The sequence below is a fragment of the Oncorhynchus kisutch genome, linkage group LG21 (genome assembly GCF_002021735.2).
Source record: "Oncorhynchus kisutch isolate 150728-3 linkage group LG21, Okis_V2, whole genome shotgun sequence".
Lineage (NCBI taxonomy): Eukaryota > Metazoa > Chordata > Actinopteri > Salmoniformes > Salmonidae > Oncorhynchus > Oncorhynchus kisutch.
The window spans coordinates 18680026-18692552 of NC_034194.2; the positions used below are offsets into that span (position 1 = coordinate 18680026).

General features: G+C 41.0%; 1 protein-coding gene across 3 annotated transcripts in view; it reads right to left on the reverse strand.

The window, feature by feature from the left end:
* LOC109866535 (exostosin-1) overlaps positions 1-10864 on the reverse strand; it is a 250622-nt gene extending 239758 nt beyond the window's left edge. Inside the window, exons 1-2 of one of the 3 annotated variants that reach the window (XM_031800492.1) lie at positions 10404-10841; positions 8275-9368 (exon numbers count right to left, since the gene is read on the reverse strand). In XM_031800492.1, the coding sequence (XP_031656352.1) occupies positions 8275-9242 (968 nt within the window). In that variant the 5' untranslated portion in view covers positions 9243-9368; positions 10404-10841. Of the gene's footprint in view, positions 1-8274; positions 9369-10403 lie in introns of all 3 variants that reach the window. The other 2 variants (XM_020455248.2, XM_031800493.1) reach the window with 2 other exon arrangements.
* Positions 10865-12527: the final 1663 nt, after the last annotated feature.

The window sequence follows — 12527 nt, forward strand, 5'->3', positions numbered from 1 at the left end:
GGTAGGATAGATATAGGTCTGTAGCAGTTTGGGTCAAGAGTGTCCCCCCCTTTGAAGAGGGGGATGACCGCAGCTGCTTTCCAATCTTTGGGAATCTCAGACGACACGAAAGAGAGGTTGAACAGGCTAGTAATAGTGCTTGTGCTGGGGACAATAAAAGGCCCCTCTAAAACATGCAAGTTTGTTATACAATACAATGAAAACAGTTGTCTCAAGTTGAGAGAGCGTGCAATTGGCATGCTGACTGCAGGAATGTCCACCATTGCTTTTCCCAGAGAATTTAATGTTATTTTCTCTCTGCCTCCAACGTTGTTTTAGAGAATTTGGCAGTACTTCCAACCGGCCAGCCCAGGACCTCCACATCCAGCTGCTTCACCTGTGGGATCGTCAGACCACCACCTGGACAGCTGATGAAACTGTGGGTTTGCACAACCAAAGAAATTCTGCACAAAATGTCGGAAATCGTCTCAGGGAAGCTCATCTGCGTGCTTGTCGTCATCACTAGGGTCTTGACCTGACTGCAGTTTGGTGTCATAACCGCCATCAGTAAGCAAATGCTCACCTTGACCACTGGCACGTTGGAATTCTGTGCTCTTCATGGATGAATCCCGGTTTCAACTGTACTGGGCAGATTGCAGACAGCATGTATGGAGTCGTGGGGGCGAGCAGTTTGCTGATGTCAATGTTGTGAACAGAGTGCCCCATGGTGGCGGTGGGGTTATGGTATGGGCAGGCGTAAGTTACGGACAACAAACACATTAACACTTTCAAATCGAGTTAAAATTGCTACACTATACTTTTTTGAGATTATGGAGTTAGGCGAGATGGCAACACATCCACTTGACAGAAAACGCAATTACTCATTTTACAGCACAACGCAATCCAGGTCTTTTCATACTCTCCTTGGTTTTAAATGATCAAGTATTGATCTTGCCGCCAATATTCTAACTAAAAAAGGTAGAAGGTGATTGTCAATCACTCAATAATAATCTTGCTACCTTCAAGGTGTTGAGTCAGTATATTAGTCTCATTAAGTACATAGGACTTGCATGAAGCACTGAAAGAAGCGTTTCCAAAATTTCTCAAATCATATTCGTACCCCAGTCAGTGTGGACATCTTCTAAGCCAATAAGCCTTTGCAGCTTGTAGTTTGTCTTAAAATACCCTGTAATGAACCCACATACTGATAAGGGGCAATTCCACAATAATGTAATTATGCTTTTACTCAGTTTCACTTTAAAATGTATGCCAAACAAAAACCACTAATTTCAATGTTTAACAAACCATACAACTATGCACAAGGACTACTTGTAACAATTTCCACTGAACATTTTACAAAAGCAAATTTAGTGGACTGTCCAGATGCAGACTTTGATAACAGAACTACAGTAAAATATCCCTCAAGTTATGCGACCACGTTTTCCACAAAACTCTTAAAAAAGGACATTTCAAAATGTTCTACCTCATAATCTCCAGTGAAAATGGCACATTTATATTATATATCCTGTAGTAAAAAAGATTAAGAATCATAAGTGTTTCCAATGACATCAACCAATTAGTAAGCAGTACCTACTCGAAATAGCATGCTGTACACCAGTGATGTCATCGGAAAACACTCATCTTTCTCTATCTTTTTTTACTACAAAACATATAAACAAACCATTTTCACATATGTTGATGTTGGGGTGGTGCTGGAGAAGATTCCTATGAAGTTGAAAAATTGAGAAGTTTCCCTTTAAAGCGTTCCGAATTAGGATTCAAAGATCTCTGCAGAAAGAACAGGGTGTCAGCTATGACATGACACCTTGAGTTTGAAAAAAAAAATCTATTTTGGTTATTGAACTATACAGTAAGAAATTACGGTAATAAAATTACATAATGGGTCCCTGATCTGTTCTACACAGAAATGCATAATTATTATTCTCCTCATGTTTCATGAGTTGACATCACAGCGCAGCACAGTAGAGCAGAACAGAGTAGAGTTCAGTAAAGTAAATTCAAGTATAGTTCAGTACAGTACTATACACTGTACTCTACTCACTGTACTGTGTTTTAGGTTACTGTCCTGCTGAAAGGTCCCAGTGTCTGTTGGAAAGCCGGCTGAACCAGGTTTTCTAGAATTTTGACTGTGCTTAGCTCTATTCCGTTTTTTTTTTGTCCTAATAAACTCCCCAGTCCTTAACGATTACAAGCATACCCACAACATGAAAGCATACACATAGCTTGAAAATATGGAGAGTGGTACTCAGTAATGTGTTGTATTACATTTGCCCCAAACATAACACTTTGTATTCAGGACAAAAACTGAGAATTGCTTTGCAACATGTTTTACAGTATTACTTTAGTGCCTTGATGCAAACAGGATGCATGTTTTGGAATATTTTTTATTCTGTACAGGTTTCCTTCTTTTCACTCTTTCAATTAGGCTAGTATTGTGGAGTAACTACAATGTTGATGATCCATCCTCATGTTTCTCCCATCATAGGCATTAAACACAAATGCTCATTAAACTGTTTTAAATGTCACCATTGGCCTCATGGTGAAATCCCTGAGCAGTTTCCTTCCTCTCTGGCAGCTGAGTTAGGAAAGACGCCTGTATCTTTTGTAGTAACTAGGTGTATTGATACCCCATCCAAAGTGTCATTAATAACTTCACCATGCTTAAAGGGATATTCAATGTCTGCACCAATAGGCACCCTTCTTTGAGAAGCATTGGAAAACTTCCCTGGTCTTTGTGGTTGAATCTGTGTTTGAAATTCAATGCTTGCTGCCGAGGGACCTTACAGATAATTGACATTATGGGGTATTGTGTGCAGGCCAGTGACACACATTCTCAATGTAATCCATTTTAAATTGAGGCTGTAACAACAAATGTGGAAAAAGTCAAGGGCTGTGAATACTTTCTGAAGGCACTGTATTCCTAATGCCCAAAATGTTGATGAGTCTATTTCTGCAGAATAGAAGATTCTCAGCTTTTCTTTCAGCTGTCAACTTACGTCTCAAAGATCTGCATCTTTAGCTAAAAATAATAAGATTTACTGTGTCAGATATATGCACAAAACAGAAATATAGAGCACTGAATGTGCAGTCTGCAGTTGTCCATTGAATGTAAGCCAATTTTAGTGCAGGCATCGACTCCAGTTCGAAAAATGAAATCTCGGTATGAAAGGGAATTGAGCATCCCTGCTTGGTCTTTTAGTTGCCTTTCTCAGGATAAACCAGACAGAAAGTTGCACATCTAGTACACCTCTGCAATCTGGTTAGAACTGGACCTCAGACAAAACTAGGCCACAATATCATTGTTCTGCTATATGAAACTGAGATGTTAGTTCAACAGCATGAAATACAGTTGGAAATGGGGACATGACAAATATATATATTTTTTTTAATGGCTTAATGTTTAAACTGCTTAAATTTTTTTTTTTTAAATCGGTTTCCTGTTAAAACTAAGAAAATTCATAGAATTCACAATGCTAAATATGGTCCTACTGTGACCTACTGCATAGGACCGCTAGCGGGCAATGAAGTTCTATCTTCCCGGACAACGGCGCTCACATTACTGCTGTCCCCCACCCACTCTGCTAGGTGCCACTCCATGTTTTCAGAGGTCAGTACATGGGACTTTATGTCCCACTTCTCATCAATATGACGGCTCGCTGCAGTGACGTATGACAGCATGTTCATAGATGTCAAACAACATGATGTTAACGCCGTGTATGTTTTTATTTAAGAGATCGCGCTTTGTACTTGCAAAGAAATCATTGTACAATTTCATCACCCGGGCCATCACAGTTTTCTGACATGGCACGTTGTAGTCTGGTTCTAGACATGCCATCAGGGCATTGAAGACGACATGCTCAACCTTTGACTACGGTTCTGGAATGAGCGATACGATTTTTCTAACTCTGTCCCTTATCGCACTTCTTTTGTGAAAAAGCCGTCTGTCTGTTGTTGCTGCCAGAAACAGTTTGGGTCTCACGGTGCATCAGTTTCCGATGGTTAAGCACTGCACCTGTACTACCATTACTGTACCTCAATTTCACCTCGCAAAGTTTACATTTCACCACCTTCTCATTTAACTTCTCAAAGTTTTGGAATACAGGACTTCGCTGCTGTCGCTTGCCATACTCTGCCCTTTTTCCACCGACGATGACGTGCAGAGCGCTTTATGTCCGTGGCAAATCAATTGAAAGATGCACATCTTTCAATTTTGTAAGTTTTTTAAAAGATTTTTTTGATTTTTAATTGATTTTCATTTATGGCTTTTTTTCTTTAACGTTCCCAATTTTGTTTATATGTTTTTAGTCTTTCCAAGGCCTCTTTACAATCCATTCAAACAGGCTTGTCATGTAACATGTATTTACAGTAATAGCAGGAACTAGTCTAGACCTTTTCACTGCTAGCAAGGCTGGGGAACAACATGTTAAATTGTAGTCTATAATTAAAACACTGTCGGAGGACCGTTACTTTCATGGCTGGTGATGGATCTGCAGAAAGCACCCAACAGTGAGAAACTAATTTAGAGCCTATCTATACATCTTATCAGCAGGGTCTCTCTAGCCTAAGGCTGAAAAGAACAAGGACCAGACAAATAAATCTGACTGGCTTCTGAGACACACAAGCTTTGATGACTTCTTCCACACCATTTTGATAATGAAATAAGTGTCATGATGTAAATCTTCCATGTTAAATAGGAACGTTGTGTCCTCATGGCTAAACTGTGACTGAGACACGTGGGCCTGTCGTGTGGGGTTCTTGGGGATGTTATCGCAGTATAGTGAAATCATCTGACTTCAATCCATGGCTGCCCAGCACGGGGTGGGATCTTCCTCGATCCCTCAGCCTTGGTTTAATTCAATTGAAAGCCAATTATTGACTCTTCTGACTGAGGCTTTGAAATCCCCTTCAATTTGATTCACACTGAGTATTTTCAAGTGGGTACCTTGTTTTGCCCACATTGTATCTGTATTGATATACAAAATATTGTGGAATGTTTTGTAACTGTCAGAGTGTTATTGGACATCTTTGGTTATCACTCTTTTAGATTTCTACTGTAGGCCACATCTGTTTCTCTTCAAACAGTGCTATTCAATCTCTCTCTTTGTGAGCTTGAAGATATTTTTAAGATGGAGGCAATCTGATGTTTAATATTACCGATTTCCAGATGAGCTCAGCTGTCAAAATCAAACAAAGGTTTGTGATATGATTTGGCACAGAGTCTGAACTGTAATAAACCCCCCTTAAAAGATCTAACAGGAAGTGTTCCACACTTCAACTATCTGACCATTCTAAGAAACACCTGTGGGACATTCATTCATACTAACAACCAATGAGGGCGAGTCAGGCAGTGAAATAACAGTGAGGGCTGGAAAGTAAGTTCAAAACGTACGTAAGACTGAGCATTACCAGTGATGACATTGTCTTCACTGCACACACATGCCCGTCCTGCAACAATGGCAAGCGGGAGGAAACCCAGCCGTACAAAACAAAATCAGGAGAGCCTGATACAATGGGAGTCAGTGCTTCCCATGTCATTCCAGGTTAAATGAGGCAAGTTTAAACAGTCACATGGTTCCGGATGAGATTACGTACATTTCGTTTTGGGAATTTTAATAGCTTCTTGACAGCACCCCTGGTGATTTGAATGAAACCGTCCATACATATTTGCCCACTGAAGGAGAGCTCAGAAATGTACTTTTTGGACCTGAATGCCAAAACATTCCAGAGATAAAGGTGCTTAAAATTCAGCCATTTTGAAAACCCCACCATGCCTTTAGACATGAATGTTGTTTTCATCACTGGAAAAAATAAACGGTTGAGCTTGATATCATTTGAAAGCTTACAGTGTTGTCAAACGATTGTATCATTTCTTTCAAATAATGTTTGGAATAAAAACTGTCATATTTAAACCTTTAATGTCAATCATCTTAAAACACATATACTTGTTTTTTTTTCCTATTTGCATATGTTGTAGTTTAGACCGTATTTCACATAATTTAAGGTTTTTGTGTTGTGTCCGCCGTCGGTTAAGTCAACATACTAAAAACTAAAACAAAACTAAAACCTCAGATGATGTGAAACACGGTCTAAGCTACAACATATGAGAGTATGCTAAAAAAGGTTAAACATGTTTTTAGATACATGCCGATAAAAAAAGATCTATAGTTTGACAACGCTGTACGTAAGCTTTTAAATGATGAACTCAACCGTTGATCTTTTCCAGTGATAAAGACATGGATGTCTTATGGTATGCAAAACGTCACCTTTATCTCCAAAATGTTTTGGCATTCAGATCCAAAACGTCACTTTCTGACCACTTCTTCCATTGGAAAACATGTATGAAAAGCTGCTTAAGTCAAAAAGCATGCCATCAAATAGTGATTGAATGCTTTGATGACAGCTTTGCACATTCTTGGCATTATCTCAACCACTCTGAGGTCCAACTCATCACAAACCATCTCAATTGGGTTGAGGTCGGGTGATTTTGGAGGCCAGGTCATCTGAGGCAGGCCTCTCCTTCTTGGTCAAATAGCCCTTACACAGCCTGGAGGTGTGTTGGGTCATTGTCCTGTTGAAAAACAAATGATAGTCCCACTAAGCAGATGGGATGGCGTATCGCTGAAGAATGCTGTGGTAGCCATGCTGGTTAAGTGTGTCTTGATTTAAAAAAATAATAATAATAATCACTGACAGTGTCACCAGCAAAGCACCCCCACACCACCTCCATGCTCCACGGTGGGAACTACACATGTGGAGATCCGTTCACCTACTCTGCATCTCACAAAGACACAGCAGATGGAACCAAAAATAGCAAATTTGGACTCATCAGACCAAAAGGACAGATTTCCACCGGTCTACTGTCCATTGCTCATGTTTCTTGGCCCAAGCAAGTCTTCTTATTGGTGTCCTTTAGTAGTGGTTTCTTTGCAGCAATTCGACCATGAAAGCCTGATTCATGCAGTCTCCTCTGAACAGTTGATGTTGAGATGTGTCTGTTACTTGAACTCTGTGACACATTTATTTGGGCTACAATTTCTGAGGCTGGTAACTCTAATGAACGTATCCTCTGCAGCAGAGGTAAGCCTGGGTCTTCCTTTCCTGTGGCGGTCCTCATGAGAGCCAGTTTCATCATAGCGCTTGATGGTTTTTGCATGTGCACTTGAATAAACTTTCAAAGTTCTTGAAATGTTCCAGATTGACTGACCTTAATGTCTTAAAGTAATGACGGGCCCTTGTTTCTCTTTGCTTATTTGTGATGTTCTTGCCATAATATGGACTTGGTCTTTTACCAAATAGGGCTATCTTCTGTATACCACCTCTATCTTGTCACAACACAACTGATTGGCTCAAACGCATTAAGGAAAGAAATGCCACAAATTAACAAGGCACACCTGTTAATTCAAATGCATTCCAGATGACTACCTCATGAAGCTGCTTGAGAGAATGCCAAGAGTGTGCAAAGCTGTCAAGGCTAAGGGTGGCTACTTTGAAGAATGTCAAATATAAAACCGATTTTGATTTGTTTAACACCTTTTTGATTACTACATGATTCCATATGCGTTATTTCATAGTTTTGATGTCTTCGCTACTATTCTACAATCTAGAAAATAGTAAAAAATAAAGAAAAGCCCTTGAACAAGTAGGTGTGTCTAAACTTTTGACTGGTACTGTACCTCCCTGTCATCCTGAACTCCTCTACCCGGCCCATAACGTTTTGCTCAACTACTTACAAATTCCTTTCATTGGTCAGCTGTTGATGCTGAGTTGTTATGCAGCGAGGTTTTATTTGTACACAGATCTCTCAAGTGTGTTGCACTGTGCAACAGGCTGCAGGCTGCAGAGCAAAATAATATAGTTTGACTCTATAGCAGACTAGCAGTACTCTCATGGTTATTCTAAAGTTTTTTTTAAACAGGCAGAGCATCACACCCAACCCGTAACAAACAAACCTGATTAAAAATATTGGTAGACAGATCATGTAAACTGTAGCAAGATATGAAAGTAAAACTGGATGCAAACATTGAGAGGAAAAACAACATGTCAGGATAATCCAACTAACATGGATGAGCAACTGTAGTTTGATAATATCCACAGTGCTAGGAATGTGTCATCCAGAAATAGGGATTAACCTCTTGATATGTTGTGTCAGACTGTCGGTCTACATCCTGTGCTGTAGAGTGAGAAACATGCCATTGTGAAATACTTGACTCACTTTCAGTGGTTAGCACCAACAGACCCTGAACCAGCGAAAGGACATACAAGAGGGGAACTTACTTTGAGTATTCTTCATTGTCCCGGTCACATCTTGCATCCTTATGCTTTTCCCAGTCCTTCCCATGCTTGCAGGTGGTCAATAGAATGATATCTTCCCCATTGTGAATATGATATAAAGCATTTCTGGTTTCTGAACCGATACCAGTCAGATACCTCTTCCCTTTGAAAACCAGTAAATATTTCCTTGATGGAGGGACATTTTTGAGTGTCAAATATCCCTTGTCCCCTCCTTTTTGGGAATGGTCTTTTGAAAACAAAGGAATGGACACATCAAAGTGTGGCCTAAAATGATCCATATCAATGCTGGCTTTGGCCAAAATGGCCTGGCCAATATCAAAGCCCAACTCCTCTGTGTAATATGGCCAGGTGCCAGAGTAGAGGTTGAAAATGAGGTGGTTCCTCCCGTCATTCCACGTTGGAAGGCTCTGTACTTTAGCCTTGACATTGTGAATGTACTGGCTGGACAGCTGGTCCCGGTCCAGAGTGTCAATGCCCAGCACATACAGACAGGCCTCGTTGACGTCTGTGGTGTGGAAGCGGGAATCCTCGACAGCTGTCAGGATCTTCTGGTAGCTCTCAGACACAGTCTCCCCCTTCAGCAGGGGGTAGACGTACACCTTGAACCCCCTCTGGCAGCGGCTGAAGTCGAAGCATGTGTCCATGCGGCACCTCCTGCTCTTGTAAATGTTGTTGCGGATCTCCCGCCTCTCCCTGGGAGAGGTGTGCTGGTGGTGGAGCAAAGGGCTGTCCTCCTCCTGCTCTCCGTCCTCCAGGTAGGTGTTGAGCGGGTGGGTCCACTCAGGCCAACGCTGTCTGAGCAGGCTGAAGCCAGGGCTCTGGGCGACTCTGAAGAGATGCTGGTGGTGGTTTTGATGATGGAACTCCCCAATCTGAAGTCCCCACAGGTAGGCAACCAGAAGAAGACAGGCCCCTAGAGACACGACCAGGTACCTCTTCTTGGCCTGCATGTGGACAGTAGGGCTGAAGGTGATGGGAACCGAGGCAGGAGAAGGAGCAGGGAGGACGTGGGGGTCCACACTCAACCCACGGGGCTCACTCTTATCCACAGGTAAGCATGCTGCTGGTCTGAGTCACTGTGTGCACAAAATAGAACAGAAAGCGTGAAAATCACATTATAGCTGGATTCCATTTCAGATAATCAGAGATGAGCATTATGATGGATTGCAGAGAAAATAGTTGCATTTGGTATCACTGACAGTGTTTGCTTCGTGTTTTACAGCACATTTGAGACAAATCAATATTCATATTGTCTGATGATTAGAATCAATGGCTCCACACTAGCTACAGATTGGTCATATCACATTATCTGGTGTAACAAAGATTTTTGGTATCCATTATTGGCCATTATTAAAGGTTTGCCTATACAAAATCTCACCACATATTTTTCAACTACCCTGGTATTTGAGATAATATATTTGTTCTCGATTCAGCCAAAAATGTCAGTGTCCAATTGCAGATGGTGCGTTTGAATTTAGAAAATGCTGTTCAAATAAATAAAATGTTTTGCCTCATGAAGTAGTCCCAACAATGTGTACGCCACCATCTTGTCTATTTCAAATCTTCTCTCATTGACTGAGACAGGTGACCATCATCGAGACATGCAGCCCTTCTCAATCAATGATATTTGAAATAGACAAGATGGAGGTGTACACATTGTCGGATTACTTCATGGAGCAAAATTTAAAAAAAAATAAAAAAATTAATTGAGCATTTTCTAAATTCAAAACGCACAGGACATTTTAGAAGATACATGTTTGCCCGACTCAAGAACGAATATAGTATCGCCAATTACAGGTTAGTTGAACAATCTCTGGGAATGTTTTGTATAGGCAAACCTGTAACACCCAGTTATGGATACCAAAAATGTTTCCTTATAACACATTATCTGATGTAACAACCTGTAGCTAGTGCTACACCAAAGCAATATTGTTCAGACACTTCCACCCATGCGCAATTAGCCTGCGGGGACGAGGCTAACGCCAAAGCAATTCGACAAAAGTCTAATAATGAATTATTTCAGGTCACTCATCATCAATTTCATTCAACTTCGAAGCAAAACCAAATGTTTGGTGAATTAAGTAATGTATCAGGGAAAACATGTGCCGTACCTTTTGTAACAAACACCTGCGATACTGTTGATTTTCGAAGCTTCCAGCGTTGATTGATGCCCTCTCACCCGGATGAACACGATGTAAACACAGCATCCTAAATTATCCGAATAGCTTTGGGGCCACTTAACTAACAAAAATCATTATTCGTGTGGATAAAAGCCAAAGAAGTTGGAGAGCCATTGGAAGCCATCCGATGCAGGGTCACTTTTTTTTCCTTACCTAGAAAGTAGAATGTGGTACTTTTACATCATATCCCAGAGAAATCTTGCTAAATATTGTTCTTTCATTCTCAGGGGCCTCTGAGTCGCAGTTCTTGACAAACATGTCACCACTTACGATAAAGGTCACCTTCCCATACGGGAGACTCATTCCATGCTCATTCCATTTACCGCTAAAATTTATTGTTTTTATCATAAGCAATTGATCGAGTATATTTCCATAAGCAACCCCACCCCCCACCCCCCCATTTGATTTACTTAGAAACCTATATTTTCTGTATTCATGCAATTTTATAGTGGTGTTTACAACGGTTTGCTGTCATCTTTGTGTGCGTCGGACTCCGGTATAAAAGTTTCCGAGCAAAACACTAGTTTCCAAAGTGCGCTCTTAACGCGTGAATCCGAACCAGTGAATCTAGACCTGTCTCTCCATACTTCTCCGGCCCGCGTAGACTGGTTATGTCAATTCCAATCGCTACGATTGTGGATCATACAATGCATTGGCACATTCTTCGTCTGATGACAGTCCATGATTATGTCTATCCAACTGAGTCAGATCCACAAAGCGCACATGCACACCGTGCACGAATTTCTACTGAGATTTATTTCAGGGGCTATTTTCTCAATCTCTATAAATGCACGCAAAAAGAATTGAGTGACAGTTCAATAAATCCACATGATCGTCATTTTAGGGATCCCATGTATACTACATCCACTTGTTCCCGATTACATAGTAGATAAATGATACACAGTCCGTAAAGTTAACGGTGTGTGTGTGTCACCTGAACGACACGCGCCTCAACAGTCGGCAGTCCAGCACAGAATCTTGCAACGATCACGCGTCAAATCTACTCCAAAGTAATGTAGTGCATCAAGCTGCAATCTCTCCGTCTTTCATTCACCGGGCTGTGAACCACTACGAATACAACCACAGTTCGCAGATAGGGGCTCATTCTACATATTCCACGGGTCCTGTGGAGTTTACGAATCCTTCTGCATCCCCCTCCACTCTCATTCAGAGCTGAGGACCATGCGATGAACCTCCCACAACGAGAGGCTGCGCCTCCGACCGCGGTAATTGGTAGAGGATGCGCGGTGAGCAATGGAAATGGATGGTGGAAGCGTCGATCATTTCAAGAGGCGTTGGCAGCAACTATAGCTATTCGATAAGAAAGCATGCTATCAGAAGTTGGTGGTGTATGGTAGTCTACTCATGACGTGCCCAGAGCCCTTTTTTGTATCAGTCGCCCATATTAACTATTTAGGGGTGTGCTCGAAATATTGCAGATGGCACACCTGCACATGCGTTTTTCTATCTCAACCTTAACGAAATGTTCTATGATGGCTTCCTGTATCTATAGCCTATTTGAGTGAATCCGGAATGCACAGATTGGAAACTAGATGTTGAGTAGGTGATTCAATGGCTGATTCATAATGATGATAATGCATAGAAATAAGTGTGATAATAATGTAATAACTCTGTAATATGGTCCAGTATGTCATCGTTGTAGTGCGCTATGACTTCAGCAACACTCCTTGCTAGATGTACTTGTAAATGTGTCACAAGCTTGACAGCTTGCAGTCTGTGCTCCAAGCTTTCAAGGAGGTTATAAAGCATTTCCCAATCTTTTAAGCCGGGAGACATTCAGCAGGATTCATTGCAAGTCTATTAAATAAACCATAAGGAGATCTGGGAATGCCACATTTATAACATAGTGAAAGTTTAACGTTTTTATTTAGCATATTAGTGACACTTAAAGGATGACTAAAGAGATGCTGACCTATGCTTGCTGGATATTGTTCTATAATTTTCATTGGATTTCAATATTGTTTTTTATTGGTAAGTGTACTTTAACAGTTCACCTTGTTACAGATGGCTTCATTAGATACACAACTTGTTTAT